This window comes from Leptonychotes weddellii, chromosome X (genome assembly GCF_054177405.1).
Source record: "Leptonychotes weddellii isolate Sample4059 chromosome X, ASM5417740v2, whole genome shotgun sequence".
Classification (NCBI taxonomy): Eukaryota; Metazoa; Chordata; class Mammalia; order Carnivora; family Phocidae; genus Leptonychotes; species Leptonychotes weddellii.
Window position 1 is genome coordinate 103,815,163 of NC_138385.1, and position 27,921 is coordinate 103,843,083.

General features: G+C 41.5%; 1 protein-coding gene across 5 annotated transcripts in view; it reads left to right on the forward strand.

Moving 5' to 3' along the window:
* LOC102744400 (neuroligin-4, X-linked) overlaps positions 1-26,277 on the forward strand; it is a 288,242-nt gene extending 261,965 nt beyond the window's left edge. For all 5 annotated transcript variants that reach the window (XM_081809221.1, XM_081809220.1, XM_081809222.1 and 2 more), the window contains 3 exons: positions 9,378-9,563; positions 13,081-13,870; positions 22,515-26,277. In XM_081809221.1, coding sequence (XP_081665347.1) covers positions 9,378-9,563; positions 13,081-13,870; positions 22,515-23,364 — 1,826 coding nt within the window. In that variant the 3' untranslated portion in view covers positions 23,365-26,277. The remainder of the gene's footprint in view (positions 1-9,377; positions 9,564-13,080; positions 13,871-22,514) is intronic.
* Positions 26,278-27,921: the final 1,644 nt, after the last annotated feature.

The following is a 27,921-nucleotide window of genomic DNA, read 5'->3' on the forward strand; positions in this document are numbered from 1 at the left end:
ACGAATCCCTCACCCCGGTTCTGAGCTAGCCCAGCCGTTCCTGGCTCGAAGCACCGTGGAGGCTGGAAGAGGATGATCCTAGCTCACCCAGGGATCACAGTGCAGGATGCAGAGCTGCCCATAACAAGTGGGCTCGGGAGAAAAAGGGACACCTGTACCTGGAGTTGCTCAGTGGCATCTCTCTCTCTCTGGTTCATTTTCAACATAGCTGAGTCACATATTGAGAGGCAGCATCTGGTCGTGTAGCAGAAGCACCTGGGAGAGGGATTGAGCACATTTCCCTCAGAGCCCCTATTTTTAGCACTTTCTGCCCTTGTCTGTCAGGTTTGCAACCTTGAAACTGTTGTGATGAAATGAGTCTATGCTATGCTTTAGCTTTTGAAATAATTGTATCTTTCTTTCTATCTGTGTGTTCATCCCTCCCTCCTTCCCTCCCTCCTTCTATCGCTATCTGTCCATCCGTCCATCTATCCATCCATCCATCCATCCATCCATCCCTCTCTCCCTCCTTCTCTCCCTCCATTCTTCTATTATCTGTCATCTGTCTTTCTATCATCTATCTATCCATCCATCCATCCCTCCCTTTCTCCCTCCTTCTCTCCCTCCATCCATCCATCCTCTATCTATTATCTGCCATCTATCTATCTGTCTATCTATCTATCCATCCATCCACCCAGCCACCCATCCATCCACTCAAACATCCATCCATCCATCCATCCATCCACCCATCCTTCTATCCATCATCTTATCTATCCCTCCCTCCCTCCTTCTGTCTTCTTTCTATCTATCTGTCTGGATTTCAGAGTCTAAAACTGTATGGTAAGAACTCGTGTGGAATGAAGGTACCAGGTTTGTGGTAATTTGTTACAGCTGTAAAATAGGGAACTAACATACTACATCATTTAATTTGTATTTGTTTGTTGTCGATCTGCCTATGCTAGAATATGAGTTCCAGGCAGTCGAAGATACAGTTTAACTGCTTCATTGCTACATTTTCACCACAAGGACAATGAGAGCCTGGAATATTATAGGCACCCATGACAGTATGGTGAATTGAGCCATATTTCACTGAGTTAAATGAATTAACGCCATATGCCTGTTAAATATTTTATCTCCATTACATCTTCGTTATTTTAAGATCTGTGCTTTTTCTGCAATTGACTCCAACTCCGGCTGCTTTTGCTTTTTGGCCATTGCAAGGTTAATGATATTTGGTTGAATCCAAGGGTAATGGCTAAAATTCAGGGGACCCAATGTGATCCCCACATGCTGTCTGTGTAGGGAAGACTTGATATGTCCTTGACTCTGGAAAATTACTTTGTTTAAGCAAAAGTTGGTGAGATAACATTCCTTAAGTGGAGAATTAGTATAAGATTATGTCTAATCTTTAAGAACAGAGAGTTATGGGGGCACCTGGCTGGCTCAGTGGGTAGAGCAGGCAATCTTCATCTTGGGGTTGTGAGTTTGAGCCCCATGTTGGGTGTAGAGATCACTTAAAATCTGTTAAAAAAAAAAAGAGCAGACAGTTATTCTCTTTGTGAGTTGAATTTACTCATACCTGTTTTGTTATATGACCTGCTTAATATTTTTGTATGTTATTTTTCAGTGAGAAATCTTCATTTCTGCCTTTTAAATTCCTCAGGAAAGCCTTCCCTGCGTCTTCCAGTGCCACACCAGGACAGAGTTATCAAAAATGATGATGGCAATTGTAACAATAAATGTTAGTACAGTAAGAGGTAGAGTGGGATGTCGTAGCTGCTCACAAATCAGGAGTGTCTCCTGGCCAGTGAACACAGAATTGCAAAGATCTCATCTCCAGCCCTTGGTGAAATGGCCTTCAATTTCTGCATGAGATTAGATTACATTTCTACCTCTCAAAATCAACCACGACTGCAGATCCTGTAAGCAGAGTTAACTCTAAAGAGTCTTAGGAAAAGCATCCCACAACATCCCTGTATGTGGTTGTGGGTAACAGGATCTTGAGTGCTGTGTACCTATGGGCTAGCCATTTTGGGAAGAAAAATAGCAAAGACGGCAAACACACTGATCTTACAACAGTTATGAACATGATACATAATAAGCGAGGATGCAATAAAGCAGAGAGCACTTCAAAGTGTCAACCAAAGGCATGCGTCCCTGCCACTCCATTCTGGAAAATACCTTCAAAAACCTCCCTGTTCCCGAAACTAAACTTTTCCATTGGGATTTTAGCTCTTTCCTGTGTTATCATGCTTACTTGTTACTCATGGGTGTGCTGTTGCATCTCAGATCTTGTTGTTCTTTCTTAACTAAAACAATTTCGGTACGTGTGCTTCAGCTTTGCCGGAGAAAACCAATGTTGGAAATCTTGGGGATATTTCTGGGCACAAAAAAAGGTGATGTGTGCTAGGAGATAATGTTGGATTTTGATTGAGTTGGAAAAGAATGCATTGTCCTTATTACATTTACTTGTTCTGATTGTCTTATGGAAAAATAAGAACAGACTAGATTAGTTCTGGTCCGCCCCCAGATAGTACCTAGCAGTAAGTACTCATAAATAACACTAGTAGGTCCAGCACCATCCTTGTTTGCAATCGAGGATAGAAAAGCATATCTAAACAGAGAAGCATGTTTTGAGCATAGAGCATTCTTTCATATATATAGTATACTTTAAAAGAGATTATGACAATTATGTTAAAAATAGGATTGTATAAATTGTCTTTTCTCCTATATGCACTTTCTAGGGCTCTGAATACCATATAGGGACAAAATGTGTGTCCTCTGTGTGCTTTATAAGTATAGTTTCCTGGAAAAACTAGGACTTTCAATTCTAATCAGTTTTAAAATATTCTTTTTTAATTAGAGTATAGTTTACAATGTTACATTAGTCTCATCAGTACAACAGAGTGATTCCACAAGTCTGTATGTTATGCTTTGCTCAGCACAAGTGTGGCAAATGTCTGTCACTTGTGGTCCTAAAGTATTCTTATTAAAAAACAAACAGAAGCATGCAAATGCAGAAAAATTGTGTAAGTTTTCAATATAACTATGGAAATCTACTCAAATACTCTATTTGTCCCCAGGTTTTAGCATGTTCCTGGGTCATCGTGGGTACATATAAATGTTGGTGAATGGCGTCTCCATAATTCACAGCATGGATGAAATCTATAGTATGTGGTGGTTTGGGGTTTTCTTTTCTTTTCTCTTTTTCTTTTTTTGCCTCACTTTTCTTTAAGCATATACTGAACACTTAATAAACAGAATTAACAAATACATATGCATCACCTTCACGCCAAATCATTTCATAAACAACACGTGCAATCAGGCAGCATGGAAATTTTCTCTATCACGTGCCTGATCTTCAAGTCAGAGTCTAGGTAGACCAGTAGTCAGTTTTCCCTGTGGACCCATTCCATTTACCGAAAGGGCATCTCTTCCGACTTGCTGTGCATCAGTGCAACAAGTAAGTACCAATGTGTCTGCAATCGAGGAAGTCAGTGGAGTTGCTGACCATTCGTGAGCACACACAGTGTACAGTGGGCTTGGGGTATTTGGATGCGCCCTCTCCACTCCGCTCCCCAAGCAATGCTCTGGGAGAGTTACTGTCCTCTTCTCAATTCCACATGTGAGAAAACTGGGACTTGGAAACCTTCAACTACATGACGCCCCGAGGTGTCACCATAGATTCCAACCCGAAGGTGACTGACTCCAACCCCAGCCCACACGGTAACCCGCTACTGAATGACAAGCACGTATCCTTCCCAGACAGTGGGAATTCTGTAATAGAAATCTGCTGAAAGAAATGTACGGAGCTGAGAGATTGGAGACAATCAGGAAACTTTTGAGAAGGGACCCGCATGTGTAGAGGGAAAGAAAGCAAGGACACTGAATTCCTGCCTCAGGGGTTGGAGCAGGGAGGGGATGGGGTTGGTCTATGCTCCGTGAGCAAAGAGTGAGGCCAGGTCTACGGGAGGAAGGCAGGTTCGGGCAGTGTGGACAGGGCAGCTTACAGGCCCAAGGCAGCCCTTTAAAGAGCATCCTGGATGTAGCCGACCGCGTCTAAAGCCAGAGATACAGAAATGCAAGCCTTATCCTGGGGGCAGTCAAAAAGTAACACGGTGTTTGTGTGCTTGCTAAAGAGCGAGCTACAAATTGGAAAAAGTGTAAACCCATATTTAGAATTAAGTGGAAAAATCACCTAAAACCACATTCCCAGAATTAAGCACTACTAAATGTTGGATTTCCTTCCAGAGTTTGTATCTTACAGCTCGCTTTATTATGTTAATAAACATGGGATCATAGGACCCAGTATTCAGCAGCTCACTGTTTTCCCTCGAGAGATCTTAGATGTGTTTTTGTGTCTCCACAAATGAAGAACCGCCCATTATATGGTTCAGCCAACAGAATTCATGCAACGTAACTTTTATTCATGAACACTGACATTGTTCTCATCCCTTATTTTCAAAATTACCATCAATAGGAATTGATCCTTGGGTGGCTGGCTACCTCTGTGCATTCAAATAAAGGGTTTTTTGTTGTTGTTGTTGTTTTTAATAGAACTAGACCTTCAGGATCTAAGGGTTTTAGGGTTATCTTTTTCATGGTATGGAAATGGCCAGCCAGGATGGAGGAGTCAACTGGATGTCTCATGTCAGGTACTGGGGTGCATACCCAGCCCAGGAACAAGGTGTTTGAGCTGTTTCAGAAATAAAAGCAAAAAGATTTGACGGCCAATTGAAAGCAAGTCCCACAAATCTAGACCAATGTTCTAGTGTGGGGTTTCGAATGGAAACGCATCCATAGTTGACTCACAGGGGATTTGGTTCCAGACCGGCCACTGACAAAATTTCATCTCTGTGAAACTTGTTAAGCAATGACCTTCACATTTTGATCTCTATTGTGTAATAAACAAAACTGTATTTATTATTTTGTATTTTGTTTCCAGAATATAACTTTGGTTTTAGTGTGTGAGTTAATATAATTTCAGCTGAAGTACTTTAAAAACGCCTGTGCAGACTCGTTCTCAATTACCGTGGGGGAATATAATATACTTTATGGAACTAATGTAAGGAATCCCGTTAACAACTTAATGGGCCCCGTGTTTGGAAACGTGTGCATAGAAATCATCTGTCCTCGTAACTGTCTTAGATTTATTCTACTGACATTGGAAATAGATTTTGACCCTGTATGACATTGATGTGATAATTAAATAGGGTAGGTTATGACTCATGTCATTTGTAAGTAAACTAAAAACTACAAATGTAGACACTAAATTTCAAGAGCTTTCCCCCATCAGGCTCACAGAATTGGAGTTTATACCTTTCCTTCCCTTCCACCCATAGGTATAGACCCTTTCGTCAAATCGTACGCAATTCCACTAAGAAAACTTAACTTTCACGTTGTAATAAATGCACCCAGTGAAGGATTTCCTATAAACGTCCGAGAAGATAGATTTGCATGTCTTTGGCTGATTTTCATCTTTATACCTCTGCTCTAATTCTTATCACACGTTTCTTTCTGGGCTCATTTGTGTGATCTAAAATGAATTCTCTCTCTTCTCATTGGAGAATTTTTATGCAAACATTCCTTTTTGCTTTTACTCCATTAAATTGTGTGTGCACACACATATAGGAATGAGGTGTTATGATTTAATAAGGACTAGTGATTTGCTAATCCTCAGGCTGCTCTGTATGTATGTATATGTATATATCACGTATTTATATATATGTGTGCTCTCACAGAAGGACCTATTTATACAGATACATTCTACATATGTTACAGAAATATGTCTATATGTATATGCACATATGTGTATATATGCAATTAATAAGAATTAATTTAGTCTCAACTGTATTTCAGAAATTCCTTTAGAAATAGTTGAGACTCTAATTCTAGCAATTACAGGTGAATGCACACCCTAAAAATATAAACTATATCATTCTTTATACACTTAGCACTTGTCTTGTGGTTAATGGTCACCCAAAAAATGGTCTACTCTGCTTATCTAATGAATCATCTCCTAAAATAAAATGGATTGTAGCTTTAAAGTCCTATTACAAATGAACAAAAGGGCAGCCCCATCTGACACATTGGGCTTCTAACCATTGACCTGCAGTGCACGGACAGCCGTGTGACCTGGAATCATTCTCCTGACCCCTTTGGTGCAATTCACAAGAATGAGAAAACTTTGGATTGTGATAACCTATCATAAAAGCCTGAAACTTTCTATTCTAGCACCAGTAAGAAGACCAAATACAGTGCTTTGTTTTTATATGATGTTGAATTTCATTCAGCATGCAGGGGGAAAATGTGAGTTCGGATGATCAGGCATTTCTCATGGATAAACCGGCTGTCTCTTGTGTGAATGTATATGTTTTTGTTCCTTCCAGTGCTTTGAATGAAACTTGGTATCAATATAGTGACAGTATGTGTGAATTCCAGTGTCTGTTTTGTATCTCCCTCCCATTGTCCCATTGTTGGAGTGGGGTGGAGGGGCTGACTGATTTACAACCTTCATTACAGAGACCTTAACTCTCAAAAGCCAAATGTTTCATCAGCTGAAATGCTTGAAGGATCTGCAGCCAAGAGTGCTTATCAGTGAAAGAAGCCGTTTGTTTAAAAGCTCTGGATTTAGCCAGCCAAGGGGCTGCTTCTGTTAATTCATCGGCAGCGTATATGGGGAGTTAAGTCCTCCGCGGTGGGACAGACTTCTTAGGATGCTTCTACCAGCGCTCAGCTTTGGTGACGTGCCTGGCTGTTTCCAAATTGATTGTCTTGCTCTCACGTTCATAGAATTCCACGATAGTAAATTCATATACATCTCGTATCTGGATTATATCAAATACCGCATTTTCACGATCAGAATAGCAAAGGAATACACTCTTGCAGAGAAAATAAAATTGCTTGCATTCATTGTGTACCTGCAATGGAAACTGTGCCTTGAGGATTGTTTAAATTACAAGAGAAAGGGGGGAAAAAGTCTCTGGGTGTTGCAGTAAATGAAGATTCTGTGGCAGAAACTATGGAAACACCAACTTCAAAAAAAAAAACAAAAAAACCAAAAAACCCCACGTTCATTTGCTGAACTTCAGAGATGCATGGAGGAGCTGTTTCCCTCAGGACTTTTGGAAGGAATTCAGAATCGCAAAGATCCAACCTTTCAATAGGAGGCTGTTAGGAAAGCTAAGATTTGCCAGGGTATAGAATATTAATTAGCCTGGCATTTGAAAGGTTACAAGAGACACGTTTTGCTCGGGAGGGGCCCCAGTTTAATAAAGGCTGGTGATTTACCGTATGTTGCAAATCCTCACGGTGCTCTGCGGAAACAAAATAAGCAAATAGGTCATTCTGGGAGAGTTGACAGAGGGTGGAGGCGGGGAGAGGCGGTGAAGGAAGGATGTGTTAAAGACAGAGCCGTTCTGCCAAAAAATTACTAGAGCCTTTAGGAATTAATCACTTCTTTCCTTAATGGGGAAAGAGAGGCTTGTCTTATGGTTATTATACGGCGCCCAAACTGCCATTAGGAGCGGGTTTCATACATAAAGCTGCATGAAAGGGGCTTTTCTCCCAAGCAGAGCGTGATGCATTTTATGAGAAACTGTGTAAAAGGTTGCATGATGAATGCCAGAGCCAGGGAACATTCGCTGGCATGAAACGCTAATTAGTAATTGCTAATTAAATGAGGGAGGGGTTGGTAATGTCTGAACATTCCCACTAATCACAGCTAATCTCAGCTCAATCCCTGTGAACGCCGGAGAAGCCTGGATCTGCGGGACGTGCCTAAATGCACAACCTTGCAGGTTTCACCCTGCATCTGTTTGCAGATACAGGAGATTGTGAGTCCGATCGTTGCAATTTTAGAAACCCCCAACCCCCCCCTCCCAAAAAAGCCTTCCCATTGCTTTATTTTAAACTGGGGCCCATTCATTTCTGATACCCTCCCAGCTCACACTGTGCATTTTTCTCAGGTGCCCGGGGAACGAAGCCTCGCTTCCTCAGTGGGTACAAGCCTTCATCCCCTACTTATTTTGTTTTAGGTTTTAGAAGCCGGCGCTCAGGTGCTCCTTAGATTTGCTGTCAGCTTTGGTTAGAGAGGAGGTTTGATCGCCTTGGTTCTGATTCCTGTTATTTCCGGGCCCGAATCAGTCCACGTTCACATCAACACTGCAGTGGGTGGTCACTTAATACGCACTAATTGAAATGAGGTGAATGGCATGGCCCTTGCAAATGCAACGGAAGAGGGAGATATCATAACTGGGTGTTTGGGGGCAGGAACAAATAACAAAGTAAAATGGTTAAAAAAAAAACACTTTTTATGACTTGCATTTTTTTTTTTTTTGGTCAGAAGGCTTATGCAAGAAAGAAAGGGATATAGAGTTGGGTTGATGTTTGTGCAATAAATTAACCTTGGCAGGTGCTTTAACAAAATAATCATAGTTTTGAATTTCAGCGGGAGAGTATCTGTCAACTTCAAACGTCAGACAGAAGCCTTTTTTTCCAGGTCAGGATCTTTTTGTCATGTGGAACAGGCAAGGAGTCCAATGTCGATGTGATCACTTTACTCCCATAAATGCCTTATTTGCAGCTTCTAAGGGAGAATTAGCGATTTGATGCCTTGAGTGAAATTAGTTCCTCAAGTTACAGAATCTTCCTTCTTGAAATAAAACGTACCAGCTCATCCCATTTCGGGGACAGTTGGAGTGATTTGAATACGTATTGTCATTTGGCCAAGATTAAAGACTTGTTTCTGTGTTTGGCACTAGTGTTTGTTTTGGAGGGCGAAGATAGAAGTGCATGCTAAGTGACACTGGGATCTCATGACGTCTCTCATTTACTTTGAAACTGAAGCATTAAAGGGAATTAAATGAAAATATTAATAACAAATTCAATGGGAGAAAGCTGACCCATATTGCCTTTATATTCATGCACGGTCTCTTAACCATCGACACAGAAATCCCCCCAGCCCAACACATGCACTGATCTTTCCCTGAAAAACTCCTTTTATGATTTTCCCTGAAAAACTTCTTTTAGGAAACTTGGCCACTTTGCAACCAACACGTGCACCGGAATGACAACTCGAATCTGGTCAAATTTACAGTCTCTGGTATTGTCACGTGGTGTAGATAATTTAGACTGATTGTGCCTGACAGGGTAGGGTAGCCCCGTACAAACTCACAGATGAGACATTGTATTATAGGATCAGCAGGAACAGTAACCGTCATAACAATGATTTACATAACATAATCCCTCCTGCCTTGAAAAATGCTCCCCGGCAGTGCTTCTCACTTATAGGGAGACGAGCAAAGAATGAACAAGGTAGACCATGAGATACCTTTTCAAGGACCAGCGATGTGCTTTTTTATACTTGACAACCCCAAATATCCTGTGTTCTCTTGCAGGATTTTTAAGTACCGGCGACCAGGCGGCCAAAGGCAACTATGGGCTCCTGGATCAGATCCAGGCGCTACGGTGGATCGAGGAGAACGTCGGGGCCTTCGGCGGGGATCCCAAGCGAGTGACCATCTTCGGCTCGGGGGCGGGAGCCTCTTGCGTCAGCCTCTTGACCTTGTCACATTACTCAGAAGGTAAGAAGGGCATCGCCATGCTGGTGCAAGACCCACAGGGCTGAGAAGTGAACACACACAGAGTGCATATCCCAGGTGCTGGGTGCTGGTGTTGTCCTAAGTCTCTCTTGCAGCCTCCACCGAAAATCCCCAAAAGGACACAGACTCCCTTTCTTCTAACTCCACTTTCTTTCCACGTGAACCGTATTTTGTCATCTCACTTAAATTAACAATTAGATGCCGGTTGCAACAATTGGGACAAAATGACTTCTTTAGCAAGACCAGCACTTGGCTTCTGCCTTTCCGACTTTATCTGGTCAATTTTAAATTTTTTCATTTTGGTCAACTTTAAAGTCGGTCAACTTGTCATCTCAATTTGGGAAAGGTAATACAGAAGAGAAACAGTGATGTGGGTAAGGGATGCAGATTTGTACATTCGGTAAGCAACGTGGCTCATGGCCACGTGATTTTAAAACTTGCTTGTCTGGGGCGCCCGGGTGGCTCAGTCTGTTAAGAGTCTGACTCTTGATCTCAGCTCAGGTCATGATCTCAGGGTCCTGGGATCGAGCCCTGCATGGGGCTCCATGCCGGGCATACAGCCGACTTACGAGTCTCTCCCTCCCTCTCCCTCTGCCTCTCCCCCACCACCGCTAAAAAAAAAATTACGTTAAATGAAGAAAAAAAAAATGACCCACCCTAACTCAAGGTGGCTCCCTCATGTCCATTGGTAACCTGTAGCACTGAAGGGGACCTTGAAGCTCATCTACTCCAAAACCATCATTTATAGAAAGAAAATTGAGGCTCAGAGAGGTTGCTTAACCTGCCTCGGGTCACACAGCAAGAGTCAGAGCCAGAGAAGAAACCAAGCTTCCCAGACCCCGATTCAAACCTATTTCCATCATTCCCCTTTAGCTATGAAACATCGGGGAAGAGTGGATGGTAGTCTTGATCTTCTGTACAGAATAGTCTTGCTTACGGATTCATGAATATCTGTGCCAATTCCCGGTGGCCTCTCCTAGTTGCTGTTTTATGTACCAACTGCTTTTCCACTTTGATTTTCCGTCGTGAACTTCAGACTTCCTCTGAAGGTGTTCGGCAGGCCTTAGGAAATAAAAATGTTTGGCTTGAGAAGAAATTTTAGCTGGTCACAGGCACCGAAGTGACAAGCAGATTTTCAGCATGGTGAGGAGATTCAGAATTCACCTGTCAATAAGATGCTCAGTGCAAGAACCGCAAGCAACCATCAGTCAAATCAAGGCTGACAAGGTTGTAGGTGATTTTGTAACATTAAGGAGAGCTCGAATTAGGGGCTCACACTTGTATTAACCCTTCGTTTTTACAAAAATGAAATAGTGACTAATGAGAGGGGTCATTGGTAGTATCCATTCCTACAGCATTCCAGAAAATATTTAGACTTCCCCATTTGTCAGTGGATATAATCCCAGTTCTCGAGTGAGCAAGTAGTCGGGACCGGCTTCCGTAGGAATCAAACACAGTAAACCAAATCTAATTGGAGGAAGAGCATGAATTACTTAAATCAACAGATCAGAAATGAGCAAGCTCTACGGCAAGGCCGTGCATGGGTCACGTCTCTGCAGCTTTTCGAAACAACCCAGCAATAAATAAATACCCAGACCGTCAGCCTTAAAATTGTACTTCTAGCCATGTAGACTAAAAAACGATCACCGCATGCCTGGAAAATGATGCTTTCGTGAAGATGTTCGCCACGATATTAGAGCAAAGACTCAAATGAAAAGCTCCAAGATTCAAAAGACGAGAAGTTTATAAGGAACAGGTGCATTTGCTCAAAGGAACGATAATTAGCATCAAAAACAGGTGTCCAAAAGCCTGGGAAACACAATGTCAAAGCTAAACGTATATTGGACTCGGTTGTTACAAACAAAACATTGAGGGGGGAAACAGCCAAGTGGGCATGACCCCAAAATGCTGACGTAACTTGTATCTTCTGGTACGAATTATGGGTGGCATTTTTCTGGACCCATTTTTTCAAGGTTTATCAGGGATTATATTCTGTAACAAACACACACACACACACACACACACACAGAGCTACATCAGTCATGGCCAATCAGTGTAATAGGAAAAAGAAAAAAAAAAAAAAAAGAACAAACCAGGTAACTTGTAGCAAAATTCTTCTAATCCTGATTTTTTTAACTTATGAAAGTCTTCACGATGGATCAAGCATCGACATCATGTCTTTCCCGGGCTTCCACACATTAACCTTGAGAGCTGAACACGCAAGTCCATAGTTGTGCATCTCCGAGAGTGTTATCAACTGTGGGAAACTGGCCCCCAAATAACTTTGATGTTGAATTGAGCAAAGCCAGATCCATTTAAAAATCTTCTCTTGGGTGTCATCTTTGGGCAATGCTCCAGTCTTTAGAATCGCATCTTTCTGATTGCAATCATGTTTTCCTCCCTTGATTGCTTGCATGACCTTAAAACTCTACGGGGCACGAACTTCTGGGCTCCCGGCTGAGTTATTCTTCCAGCAACTCCCAACCCATCAGAGCTAGATCATGCTGGAATCCAAGAAAATGTCAGGAAGAGATAAGAAACAGAATGCTATCATTTCATACCCCATCATCTCTTGTCCTGTAGTCGTGAAAAACAGAGGGTTTAAAAAATTTTTTTTTTTTTTTTTACTGACTGACATTCATATACTAGACTGATCTGATAGGAAATTGTAAGCTACACAGAATTTTACTCATCAACTAGCCCAATTTTTATTTTTTTCCACTTCTCACCAAACACACGCTTTTAACTTGTAGCAGAATACATGACAGAAAAGTCTGGGCTTTGAATTGATATGATTTTGAGATCAGCGATTTATTGAAAAATACATTTTCGTTGGGCAGTCAACTGAGGATTCCTTTAGGAATCGCTAATTTAATTAATATTTTAGTTGTAAAAGTTTCATGCATTTAATATATTGAGGGTGGAAATAGAAATACATGTCTGAATTTATACTCTAAAATTGGTTTCAGTGCAAGTTTTTTTTTTTTTTCCCCCATAATGAAGTGGAACCTGGTTTCTGGTTTCACCAGTGAGGCAAAACGGTCTTTGACGTCTTCTTGGCACAAAGCATACTTTTAAGGGATGGGGGAGGTGATGACTCTGTGAGGCTTTATATATAGCATCTGGGGATGGGGATGTCAACACAACATGAAACTGGGGAAGGGTAAATGGAGTGCACCTTTTTTCTTTTAACCACTGCAGCTAAATTGTGAATGCAGTTTCATTCTCTGAGACCCTGTGTGTGTGTGTGTGTGCTTGCGTGTGTGTGTGTGTGTGTGTGTGTGTGTGAGTGAAGAACATCCCAGAAAACCAGTGTCCAGCGGGAGGGGGAGGGGAACAGAAAGAGATGGAAATGAGTAAAAAATCCTGAAAGACCTGAATGCCACTGTATCCAGAAATTCACATGCCCGAGAGACAATCAGAGCCTTCTTTGCCCAGTAAAAGCTGCTTTTCTATCTTTCGGGTTTTCATTTGCATGTCTACAACTTTGCACCTGCAGGTCTGTTCCAGAAGGCGATCATCCAGAGCGGGACCGCCCTGTCCAGCTGGGCAGTGAACTACCAGCCTGCCAAGTACACTCGGATATTGGCAGATAAAGTCGGCTGCAACATGCTGGATACCACGGACATGGTCGAATGTCTTCGGAATAAGAACTACAAAGAGCTCATTCAGCAGACCATCACCCCCGCCACGTACCACATTTCCTTTGGCCCCGTCATCGATGGCGATGTCATCCCGGACGACCCTCAGATCCTGATGGAGCAGGGAGAGTTCCTGAATTATGACATCATGCTGGGCGTCAACCAGGGGGAAGGCTTGAAGTTTGTGGATGGTATCGTGGACAACGAGGATGGCGTGACGCCCAACGACTTTGACTTCTCCGTGTCCAACTTTGTGGACAACCTTTATGGCTACCCAGAGGGCAAAGACACGCTGCGGGAGACCATCAAATTCATGTACACGGACTGGGCCGACAAGGAAAACCCGGAGACGCGACGGAAGACCCTGGTGGCTCTCTTCACAGACCACCAGTGGGTGGCCCCCGCCGTGGCCACAGCCGACCTCCACGCCCAGTATGGCTCTCCGACCTACTTCTACGCCTTCTATCACCACTGCCAAAGTGAAATGAAACCCAGCTGGGCGGACTCAGCCCACGGCGACGAAGTGCCCTATGTCTTTGGGATCCCCATGATCGGCCCCACGGAACTCTTCAGTTGTAACTTCTCCAAGAATGATGTCATGCTCAGCGCGGTGGTCATGACATACTGGACCAACTTCGCCAAAACCGGGTATGTCCTTCCCACACCGGCTTCTTACTTCTCTTTTGCTCTGTCTGGTTCCTCCATACAAGTCTTGTTTCCATGACCGAATGGTACATAGGATGCCGACATGCACACGCACGCACACACAGTAACGGAGGGGGGCCTCGTAGTTTGCACACCCCCCAATTGCATCGTGTCAACCAGAGTTTTACCAGAGTTCAGAGTGCTAATAGCATCCCTAAGAAAAGTCTGTTTCCCACCTGCCAGTTCGAGGCTGAGATGTACCTGGCAATTCTACGGGATGCTGATCCCAGAATTTCAGGTCTCGGTAGGACCTTGTCTCCTTTGATAAATAATAGGGTTATTAAAATCCATGTGCCACATGGCAAATTGTGTTTATTGTGTAGCCAAGAGAATAAAGTCAATCCCATGATACATCTAGGAAATAATATGTGTGTATATACTCTTTATTAACACACATATATGTATATACATCTGTAGTGTTTCTCTACAGTTAGGAGATTTATTTCCTATATATACGAATATTTACAACATATTTATTCATGTAACTATGTCACACACATTTATTTCATAAATAAATACACATTTCATATTTGCAAATATGTGCATATATAGGAAATAAATCTATATAAATATATATAATACACCTCAAAGGGAAGCTTCGTTGGCTAAGCATAGTGGAAAATATACAAGACCCACACACATAACAGATGTTGCCAATGTCCTCTTGAGCAGCGACTCTGCAAACAATAAGAGAAAAAGACTCCCCAACATTCCCAATAGCTACAAACATCACAGCATCTTTTCATTTTTCTCTGGCCTGATGACATAACTGTGGAAATTAATGAGCTATCATTCTGTTCTACCTGCGTCTCTGCTGCTCTCATTAACCTTGAGCCTCATGCACGGAATTAACATCGGAGATGCTCTCCGAGGGTTGGTGAATCTCCCCGTGGAGAGCCGGGTGTCGGAATTGGGCTCCCACCCGGGGGCAGCCCTGCAGTGCCTGAGTCCTACGCACCTCGAGAGAGAGGATGTGGGGACGCCGCGGTTTTGCATGCTTACTTAGGGCTTTAGCGGGTGTCATTCTTTACAATGACCCCAAATATTATTGGATGGCAAGTGGTTTCAGAACATTTTGTGGTCTCAGCAAAAGTATGGCGTGCTTAGAGAGTGGCAAGCTATTGCATGGATACCCACTTTGACCTCAGATTTGACAAGTTTGGTCTAAGAAAGGCTCACATGGAGGCGGGAGGGGCGGGGGAACAGGATAGTATACGGACGTTTGGGAGAGGTGCTTTCCTATCACCTGAAGGTTCTTTCTTCGACGAGGAGATGACTGAGGTCAAGTCCACAAGTATTTTAATATAATCCTTGTTTATTATATTATTACAACATCCTTAGGAGTGCTATAACTGTGTACCACAAATGGTGTGGACTAAAACCACAAAAACTTATTGTCTCACAGTTTGGATGCTAGAAGTCCAAAATGCGGGCGTTGGTGAGAACGAAGCTCCCTCTAAAACCTGCAAGGGAAGGTTTCGTGCTCCTTCCTAGTTCTTGCTGCTCTGCAAGCTCTCTTCCAGCGACATCCCTCCAACTTCTGCATCTGCATCCCGCGGCAGGCTCCCTATGTGTCTCTGTCTTTAGATGGCCATCTACTTACCAAGGCATTGGTCATATTGGCTTAGTAGTCCAACCAGCTCCATCTTATCTCGACTGATTCCATCGGCAATGACCCTATTTCCAAATAAGGCCACATTCTGAGGGACTGGGGGTTAGCATTTCAGCCTATATTAATTTGAGGGGGGAACACTTCAACCCATCAGCCCCTTTGAAGGCACGACGATGCCCAATTTTGTCATTGAACTCAGATGTGTGATGCGTCTCCTAGCAAAGAGATTTTTGCTAGAGTTGCAGAGTTGACCTACAGACCATGACACTAGCAAAGTGTCACATTCTTGAAGCAGAAAGACTCAGAAGGCCATTTCCCAAATGGTGGTCATGCCACCGGCATCCACACGTAGCATTCTTCGTGTAATATCTAAACACACCGTCGTTGCTTACCTTAGCTAAAACCACATACTTTTTTCCCTTACGTGTTTGGAAATGAGCTTCATATGATTTTCTTAAATGGGAAGCTAGGATCATTCATCACCAGTGTAACTGAACCATTAAAAAAAATGGTAAAATCCAAACAAAGCTATTAAATTCTCGTTAGCTCCTCTCACCTTGCCAAAGGCTCTGAGGCTGATGCTCTCGCGCTGTTTAAAAAAGAAAGAAAAAAAGATAAAGGAAATTGATCAATGTCACAAGATGGGAAAGAGCTCCTAACACCAAATGGACCTTTTCACCAAGACCTATCAAAGACTGAGCCAGGATTAAAAATACCACAACGTTCTCTTATTGGGTGCTTTTTCATGCCCACCGTGCCTGAGATTCTATTGGATGCTGATTCCGGAATTTCAAGTCTCCGTGCCTAGCGCCTTATTTGGAAATAGGGCCATTGCAGATAGAATCAGTCAAGATAAGATGGAGCAGGTTGGACTTCTAAGCCAATATGAACGATGCCTTCATAAGAAGATGGCCATCTAAAGACAGAGGCACATGGGGAGGTTGCCATGGGATGCAGATGCAGAAACTGGAGGGACATGAACTTCCTCTAATATGAAATGCAAAGCACCATTTTCCAGAGTAAGTAACTAGGGGATAACATTTGCATAGCCGCTGGTTTAACAAGAAAACAGAGGATCGAGAAGACGCGCAGTCTGCGGATTTAGGTACTTGTCAATACGTGGCAAGGTCTTACGAGGTAGTTGTTAGTTATTTATTTAAATAGGGCGGTGGTACACCAAGGTCTGTGGAGAGGAGTATTTCCTTGTCCCGAGGGGGCTGCTTGAGGGGTACAAAGGAAGATGAGCCAAAATGGCGCCCATAAGGGAACAGCATAGGATAAACCATATCTGATGCCACTGGACTCAGGCCGTGACCCACAGACCATGACAGAAGACACAGAGTACCATCAACTGCTCCTGTAAGCACTAGAGACACTGGATTATAGGAGTATCTCGCCATCTGTCCATCACAACACGTTGCTACGGGGACAGGAATATATGGCGTCAAGACATGCATCCCCATGATCATTTGGTGTTGCTTCCAATCTTCTGCACCTTACTGACAGCACGCTGGTGTTCCTTATTGCTCATATGTCAGGCAAGGCGAATGTATGCTGGTGCTTCTTCATGTACAACCCAAAACTCACAGGTGTGACCTTCTGTCTAGGTTTCGATGTCTATATTCCATAGTTTGTTTGTTGTTAAGCGTGGGAAAGTAATGTTGGGAATATGCTTGTAGGGGGCTGAGAGGAAGGAGAGAGGAGAGTTCCTTGTAGCTAGGAGGGTGTTTCCGTGACCCAGCTTAGAAGACACACCCAAAACAGTGCTGGAAAAACAACAGCATAGGCCAAAACATGTACTAGTCTACAAAAAAAGCCGACGTGGAAAGTTTTGATTAAAGAGAAGTAAGGTCAAGGAAAAACTAAAACAAATTCCAAGGCTTACAGAGGATGAGGAAGAATTGAAATCTGTGTCACCTAAAATCCCTTTGGGAATACGAGACCTGACTGGCCCATAGAATCCAGGTGCTCACGGGCCAAACACCAATTTGGTTTGAGCTCTTTGTGGGAAGAAGTGCCAATCAAGGGAACACCAAGGAAGACCCAATCTCTCTAGAACACGTTGCAACAAATAGCACCTTCCACAAAACCAAACGATGCCTTGTCCATCAAAGGGCTTCCTTGAATGGTATCGGAGTTGAGAGAATGGAAACATAGTTCTGAGACGGCCAATGCAACCAACACAGATTTCCATTTTTTGATCTGTTCTCAGGACACTGGTGTAGGCCTGCATCAGAGGCCATGACTCTGGATTGTGTTGGTTATGCTGTGATGAATTTGTATTCAACCTTTGCGAAAAAGTGAGAGGTGCTTAGGGTGGATGGCTTAGGGAGAGCTGTAGCCTATGTCTGGTCTTAAAATGACCAGCTGCTACATTATGTTAGGTGTGAGAAGGACCTTATACCATCAAAAAGAGCCTCTCAGAGAGCTTACTGATATTTTTAAAAAAATCATAATACCTATCTCTAGCAAATAAAATGGATCACAAGAGCTTAGAAATGCACTTGACTATTCTCTGCCAAATGATGTCTCCAACTACAACAGGTGAAAATGTGTGTTTCAGGTGCTGGGAAATGTAGATGCAGATACGCATTGAGGTCTTTACTAGGGAGAGAAGATACGTCCGTTTCTTTCTATCCTTAATCATTATGACCTTTAATTTTACTCATGGAAATTAAAACATGTTGCCTGCGGAAGTCAAGTTTAAAAAAGCAAGACACTGATATCCCACTTAGAGGTCTTGCTGTCTTTGGAGTCTTTGACAAGGAAAATGATGGACTTTCGTGAGCTCTGTGAGTTTATCTTGGGTTAAGGCTTCTGACTGTGCATCTCCAAGAACTTTAATAGATAGATTGTATCAGGCTAAATCTTACTTATCTGGATTTTCAAAATCCTCTGCTCTATTCTTTGAGAACAAAATAAATGTGTTTCTCTACCTTTCAGATGCACACCGAATTTCATCAAAAATAGCCCAACATCCAACATGAACAGAACGCTCTCTTTCCTCAATGCCTTCTGCTTAATAAAAGGTCCACACAGCTAATAGACCCAATTCAGTGAAATCAGATCAATGGACAAATAGTAGGAATTCTCACCACCTTTCCTTGCTTTTAGAACAATAAAAATCGATGACAAATGTTCCCGTGGCAGATTCCAATTAAATAGGAATTTTTTCAAAAACTTATTCCAGAAGACTCAAATAAAAGAAACATGAGGTACTACATTGAAGCCAACATTTTAAAAAGAAGAGATAAAACGTTTATTTTTAAATATACTAATGCTTATAAATGAACACATAAGAAAACTCATGGCAATAGGACTTATAATTTTATGTTTTATTTTCTTAATCCCATTAGTAAAATGGAAGCACTGCAGTGAGTGTGTAGTTAAAAGGTAAAAGTTCTTTTTCTTGTATACCACATATATAATTATATCTATATGTCATATAGATAGATATCCATATATGTACATTTTATGCAGCATATACTATGGTATACAATATGCTTTCATACAGTATATACTATACAGTATACTTTTATATGGCATATACTATAATATACAGTATACTATATATACTGTGGTATAGAATATATACTATATATATAGTACATAATATGCTAGGGTATAATTTTATACAATGTATACTATACATAGTATATACACTGTGATATCCAATCAATACTATATACAGTATATAGTATACCATATACAGTATATGCTGTATCCTATACATAGTATATAACATGCTGTAGTATACAGTATACTTTTATACAATGTAAACCATACACAGTATATAATATAGTGCATATGCTATGGTTTATAACATTGCAATATACAAATATACCATATATACTGAGGTATAGAACATATATACACTATATAGTATACTGTATATACTGATACAATGTAAATCATAGTATATAATATACTGTAGTATACAGTATACTTTTATACAATGCAAATCATAGACAGATATAATATACTGTAGTATACAGTATACTTTTATACAATGCAAACCATAGACAGTATATAATATACTGCATATGCTATGGTTTATAACATTGCAATATACAAATATACCATATATACTGAGGTATAGAACATATATACACTATATAGTATACTGTATATACTGATACAATGTATACCATAGACAGTATATAATATACTGCATATGCTATGGTTTATAACATTGCAATATACAAATACAGTAGACCATATATACTGTGGTATACAGTAAATACTATGTACAGTGTATGGCATACCATATATACTGTGGTGTCCAGTATACTATAGACAGTATAGAACATATTGTATATATTATGATTTGTAATATATACAATATATAAATACAGTATACCGTATGTACTGTGGTATAAAGTAAATACTATGTACAGTATACAGTGTACCTTATATACTGTGATGTACAGTATACTTTTATACAGTGTATACTACAGACAGTATATAATATACTGCATATGCTATGATTTATAATATATGCAATATACAAATATAGTATACCATATATCCTGTGGTATACAGTAAATACCATGTACGGTGTATAGTATACCGTATATCCTGTGGTATACAGTAAATACCATGTACGGTGTATAGTATACCGTATATCCTGTGGTATACAGTAAATACCATGTACAGTGTATAGTATACCGTATATCCTGTGGTATACAGTATACTTTCATGCGGCATGCACCATATACAGTATATGGTAAACTGTACATGCTGTGGGTATTACCGTATATGACTTTATAGTCCTCTCTCCCTAAGCGATTTTTGGGTATTCTACTTTCCATATTGGCAGAAGAGGATAATAATATTTATTAATTTGCCCACACTTTGCAGTGGTTATTTAACCTGCATCACTTACTTCCAATATTCTCACCCGTTCTATAGATGAAGACGGTGAGGCCAAGAGAGGCTTGAGAGTTTGCTCAAGATTTCACAGCTGTAAAGAGGGACAGCTGCAGAGCTTAATACATGGAAATGCTTTTGACAGCCTCACGCTGAGGGCAAAAGTCCTTCCCTTAGCAAACGCTGCACCTGTTGGTCACTGTGTTGTGTGCATCCTGCACAATGCAGGGCCATGTGTGTGGACTGGGGATCTTCACAGAGGACCTTCTCGTCCCCCAGTCTTCTAGCATGTGAGCTGATAGGCAGTGGCTGGAAGTAGCTTTATAAATGCTGCCCAGAAGTTGTTGCCTGCAAAGGAGAAGTTTGAGCACCCAGGGCAATCGATGTGGGTGTGCAGGTCCCTCCCAGCTTGTTCTGGCCCATCCGTGATGTCTGAATGCTCAGTGTCATCCACCAGGTGACATTTTGCAGTGCATGACCTCAACATTTTCTTCTTTTTTTTTTTTTAATTTTTTTTTTTAAGATTTTATTTATTTACTTGACAGAGAGAGACATAGCGAGAGCAGGAACACAAGCAGGGGGAGTGGGAGAGGGAGAAGCAGGCTCCCCACAGAGCAGGGAGCCCGACGCGGGGCTCGATCCCAGGACCCTGGGATCATGACCTGAGCCGAAGGCAGACACTTAACAACTGAGCCACCCAGGCGCCCTTTGTTTTGTTTTGTTTTTAAAGATTTTATTTATTTGACACAGAGAGAGGGAACACAAGCAAGGGCAATGGTAGAGGGAGAAGCAGCCTTCCCGCAGAGCAGGGAGTCCGACATGGGCTCCATCCCAGGACCCTGGGATCATGACCTGAGCCGAAGGCAGACGCTTAACGACTGAGCCACCCAGGCACCCGTCCTCAACATTTTCAAAACAAATAAACACTAAGATGAAGTATTAAGATGAAGCATATGTCACTTTACCAACCCCAAAAATAAACGGAAGAAATGAGAATATGATATTTTGGGGAGGTTGGTTGTTATATTAAGAAAGTTGGTGGCAAAGACATTTAAAGTACCATGTTTGTGGATTATCCTTTAATTTTGATGATCTTTCTGCCTACGCCCACTTATGTGAATAATAGGACAAATCTCAGGTTCAAAGTTGGCCTGACGCACTTAACATGTACAAAACCCCTCACTTTCTGGCACTGGGTGTTACTTTTTCTAAACATGTTAACTTCACCATATCTAAAAGTGTGATCTTATCAAAATTCTTAGAATGAGTAGAATGTTGTTTGATCTTGACGTGGCTCAGTCTTCAAATATGCTCAGTATATAAGTATTCCTCTTTCAAATAGAAAGCAAACACATGATGCATATTACTGTTTACTCACATTTTGCAATTATAAAGCCTGTTTTTGTTTGAATTTTAACATACATTTTAGTTATTAAACCTGCACTGTGTATTTGTCCACCCCAGAAGCCAGTCTTGAGCAAAGAGAGAATGCCTACTTTTTGAACAGTAGCCTCCAAATCAGGATTTCTCAACCTCAATACTATTGACATTTGTGACAAGAGACTTTCTTGGGTGGGGGACTCTGTTGTGCACTGAAGAATGTTGAAGAGTGCCCCCAGGCTCTCCACGCATTCATGACACTGCCCCCCATCCACGACAACCAAAAATGTCTCCAGACATTTGCCAAATGTCCCTGTGTGGGCAAAACACCTTTGGCTGAGATTGATGGCTCAAAAGTAGGTAAACGTGAAATCCAGAAAAATTTTTTACATCCATCTTTTTTTTCACTTTTTCCTTGTTGAAGAGCATTTGATACATTCAAAACATAGTACAAATGTTATGGAAATGCCATAACTCTGCCGTCAGGAATTATTTTTTAAAATAAAGGGAAGAGGGGATGTTAATGAAAAGACAAAATGGTAGCCATGCTTGGATGACAGCAGAATGAGTCTGTCGCTCCGCGGGTACTTGGTGCTCATCAATAAACATGTGTGAGTAACTGGTTGTAATTCCCTGTTGTACTTGATGAAGAGATTTACTTGTCCCATGTCGAAGAGTGTGACCTTCTTCCTCTTTTTTTTTTTCTTTTCTCCTTTCTATCTCCAGTGACCCCAATCAGCCTGTTCCTCAGGACACCAAGTTCATTCATACAAAACCCAATCGCTTTGAGGAAGTGGCCTGGTCCAAGTATAACCCCAAAGACCAGCTCTATCTGCATATTGGCCTAAAGCCCAGAGTGAGGGATCACTACCGAGCCACCAAGGTGGCTTTCTGGCTGGAATTGGTGCCCCACCTGCACAACCTGAATGAGATCTTCCAGTATGTCTCCACCACCACAAAGGTCCCTCCTCCTGACATGACCTCCTTTCCCTATGGAACCCGGCGGTCTCCCGCCAAGATCTGGCCCACGACCAAACGCCCAGCCATCACTCCCGCTAACAACCCCAAACACTCCAAGGACCCTCATAAGACGGGGCCCGAGGACACAACCGTCCTCATCGAAACCAAACGGGATTACTCCACCGAACTGAGCGTCACCATCGCCGTGGGGGCCTCCCTGCTCTTCCTCAACATTTTGGCCTTCGCGGCTCTGTACTACAAGAAGGACAAGAGACGCCACGAGACTCACAGGCGCCCCAGTCCCCAGAGGAACACGACCAACGACATCGCTCACATCCAGAACGAAGAGATCATGTCGCTGCAGATGAAGCAGCTGGAGCACGACCACGAGTGCGAGTCCCTGCAGGCTCACGACACGCTGAGGCTCACCTGTCCCCCAGACTACACCCTGACGCTGCGCCGCTCTCCGGATGACATCCCACTCATGACACCAAACACCATCACCATGATTCCAAACACACTGACGGGGATTCAGCCTTTGCACACGTTCAACACCTTCAGTGGAGGACAAAACAGTACGAATCTCCCCCACGGACACTCGACCACCAGAGTATAGCTGCGCGGTTCCCTTCCCCTTCCTCGGCTCCTCCTCCACCGGAGAGAGGGAGAAAGAGAGAAGCAGCATCCCCACGCGAGGAATGTCTGTCACCCCACTGACTTAGGACAGAAACAAACAAACAAAAGAAGCAACGGGGCCGCCGTTGTGTCCCCATGGACCCATCCTGTTGGCATTTCCCAGTATTACGAGATCAACTTCTGACCCTATGAAATGTGAAAACGTGTACATCTCCGTTCCAGGACTGCTTTACCATCCCCGTCTCTCCAGCGAATATTTAGCGGGACTAGGACATCACCGTCTCAAGGCCCTGGATGCTTCCGATGCAACGATCGAAGCTGACCCTTGGGGAACTCAGCCAGGGACACTTAAAAAAAAAAAAAAAATTTTTTTTTTTTAATTACACCCGAAAAGCAGAACAAAACAAACAACAGAAAAGAGTTCTTTGTGTGCCATATGACGGATGGCTCTACGGAAGGAAAGAGTCTGTGGGCTTTTACCCAGCATACGGAGCTGTAATCCAGAGAGGAGGAAAAGTAGAATTTTATTATTAAAAGAGCAGACTATGTAGTAACATACCTATAGTTCTGGGCAAAGAGATGTCTTGCCGGCCTGAACTATATTTAAAAAACTTTGTAAAAAGCAGAACAAAAAAGTGTATATAGCTGTGAGTTTAAACAAAAACGCACACAGAGGAAAAAAAAGAAAAAAAAGAAAAAACCAACCAACAAAAAAGCTTTTATTGGTGTTTTCAGTTTGAAAGAGCTTTTACCAAGATTGTGCTTTTCATTGTGGTCTGTATGTATATAAATATATATATACATTTAGTCATTCACCTCTGTTTCCTCCCGGACACAGGAGGGTTTTCTTCTTAATTCCTTGTGGTAAGCAAAGACACGGGGCTTTCTAATGCATTTCATTTGTAGGAGGATGTGGTGTGGTGCCGCGGACCCAGACTCTCTGTGTGGTGGGGCTCTCCCCCTCTGTGGGTTGCACAAATGCATGCAACAGCATTCTTAGGAGACCGTGGTTTGAGAAAACTTTTATGTTCGTGTGTTAGCTTCACGAAGTTGCAACGCCAGGACGGATCCCCAGCGTGCAGTCTCTATTGAAACCTTTGCGGAAAAAATTAGAAGCACGCACGCACAGAGCGACGGCAGGAAAAACAAAACACAGATCTCGGTCTGTAGTTGTGGTTCTTTGAATATGTTGAGGGAGACTTGCTTCCCACCCCAGGGTCCTGCCAAAAAAGGAAAGAAAGCTTGCCTTTGGTGGGGCCGTGCCCTGCAGAGTAAATACGGCTCAGTGTTCACCCACAGCTGCAGAAGGCTGAAGCTGCTGAACTACCTGCTCAGCTTAGCTAATCAGATTGAAGCGAGGGCATGTGTCTTTCCTTTTTTCTTTTCTTTTTCCTTTTTTTTTTGTTTAAGTAGTAAGTCCCTTATTTATCAGTAAGCAAGACTTTTTTATTCTTTCTATCATTTATTGGGTAAAACATATGCTTGTCTGAAAAGTCCTGCCTTTTGTGGACTTGTGTATCAGACCCTGATCAATGACTATTTGCAGGCACGAAACCCACCCACAGAAAAGGACAAAACATTAAAAAGTGCTTTGCATGGGTTTTCCGGGAAGTTAGGGTAGCTTTGACCGTCGAGGTAAGATAACGGAAATTACTCACCCATTTTAAATCAGCAAGCTGGGGACTGGAGATTCGCCCTCCGACACCTTCCCATGTTCCCGTCGTCCTTTTCCTTCTCCTGAACGAATATTTTGAGTGTCATAAAGTGGAAGGAACACATAGCCAGTGGTTACTCTGTATTGTGTCTTTCGAGAATTATTGCAACATCAGGAATTAGTAGCCAAAGATATTTGAAAATACTGTCTCTGGGCTCGACTGGCGTTGTTTTGGAAACCCAGGCTTAGAACTCATTGCTGAGTTGGGGATTCTCCCCAAAAAAGAGTCCAACGTCCTTTTGCTCCCCGAGCACTACCTTCGCAAAGTGACTCCCCCCTTCCCCGCCCCAGCGCTAAACCTGCAGTGATCTCCATCGACGTGTTCGAAAACGCCCTCTAGAAAAAGACAGTCCTTAGAAACGCCTGGAGGTCACCCAATCAGTCCTGTCGTTTATCTGGGTTTAAATTGGAGAGTGGTTGTCTGTATATACGTATGTGAACTCTTTCAATCCCTACTTTGCACATGGTGAAACCACACTCCTTTTCTGCAGCTAGAGGTGTCACGGATACAAGTTTTGTCCCCCAATTAATTCATCACTTTCTAAAGGTATCGTCAGGTCCTTTCTGCAAGCTGTGTATTCCCCCCCCCCCCACACACACACCTGGGCTACGGCAAGTAGGCTCTCCATCAATCTACCATGGGAAGTGATGCTCAGCATCAGTGTGGGTCCGGTATGTTTGTAATGTGAATTCCAATATTTGTTTAGTATTTCCAATTGTCTTCTGCTAGCAATATGCACACTAATGTGTCAGGCTTGTGACATTTGGATAAGGGGAAAAAAAAAAGAGTTCTTGTTAAGTGAATAACTTTAGCTTTTACAGAGGATATGATCAAAAGAAATTTAATACATCTTAAAGGATATCTTATTTCTACATGGAAAGAAGTTATAGAATCTTCATAGAGTTCTATGAGAATAAAATATACTTGCTATCTATAAAAAAGTGAAAAAAGAGAAAAAAAAATGGGAAAAAAATTAAGTAAAAAAAAAAAAAAAATTTCCTAGGCTTTTATTCTTGACCTTCACAGGCACGCAGGGTTTAATGGTTTCTTGGGTTATTATTTTGCAATTTTGTTTTTGATTTTGCCTTAAGTAATGATAGAAGATATATATGGCTGGACACATATGTATAAACTTTTCAGCAGCATTTTTAATAATAAAATATCACAGTATTTTCTAATGCTTTGTGCAAATAATTAAGCGTCCATTCTTTTGTTGTAGGTGGTCTATTTTATTTACTTTTTTCCTTTCCCCTGCTCCCACTGCCTTTTTCGTTTTAAGAGCTCAGTGGTACATCAGACCTAAAGGGACCCACTCAACTGATAGTGGATGGATTTCTTACTGTGTCTCCTGGTGCACGATGTTTGTGTCATCATGGGGGATGTCCTGCCTGAACGCTGGAGGATCCAGGAAACCCTGGAAGAGGATGCTGATGTTTCCTGAACGTTTCTGACTTGCAACACTAGGATCTATGACTTCTCCCACTGCCCCTTTGTTCTCATGGTGCTGGGTTTGACGTCGTGTGCGACCTAATCATGCCCTGCAGCTTTCAAACAGCCTCCGTTGAGTAAATCTTCAAGAGACAGAAATTCTGAGTAGATCTCAAGAGGCTGAAAATCCCCACCATAGAAGGGGGAGCAAATTTGCCAAGTGCTCACGATGCATCTGGCCATCGCCTATCCTGTTCACCGTTCACGAGAGCCCCCAGGGACACGCACCTGTTCACCATTCATGAGAGCCCCCAGGGACGCACACCTGTGTTACCCCCTTTTTAAAGTGGAGGGAGTTGAGAGTCAGAAACGTTTAGCGGCCAGGCAGCAGAACTTAGGTTCAAAGGGTCATAGCGTGCTTCCAAGCCCAAACCACCAATAAGACAGCAGGAATTTCTACCGCACGGGCATGCATGGCATCATGAATGAGCCAATTATCACAAAAAGAACCCCAGCAAATCCTGTGACTGTTTGCTGCATTTATATATTGATTCAGGTCATTTGCTGAGTATGAGGCAAACAGGATATATAGATTACATGTTTTATATATATATATATAAATATTTTAATAATATATTCCATTATTCAATTGAATTAATAATATATAAATAAGAATATATGAGTATATTCTATATAAAACATGAAAACTGATTATGTATAATTATATAAAGTAAAATATATTTTATTAAATTTAAAGTATATGAAACAAATTTATATATATACATATATCTAATATATAATATAAATATATTTAATATAGTATAAAATACATAAAATATAGCATATACCATATATTATATAATCTGTAATGTATATAGTTTATATATACAATACATATTATAATACATTATATAAGTTAAATATATAAATATATAAATAATTACATAGAGTTTTATATATATTTGTTATGTATATTATATGTTATATAAATATATATTACATATAAATATGTATAAATTAATATATAAATATATAAAATAAATATATTTTATGTAAATATACAAAATATACATCATATATTTTATATAAATATATAAACATACATATTCATTTTTATATATTTACATATTTTACATATTTATGTAGATATTACTTGTATTATACATGTGAATATACTCATACATATATATATAATATAAATATATATTTAATGGAAACACCATTTTCATGAATTCAAATTGAAAAAGTTCAAAAAATAAAACAAAGTAAGATTGAATGTTCAGCAAACGTTAGGTAGAGGAAGTCACTGTTTTCTCCATCATTGGATGCATTCTTGACCATTCTAAGTTGGAGAGTGGTAAAAAATGGATGTATTCCTTCATTCGACTGAGTCC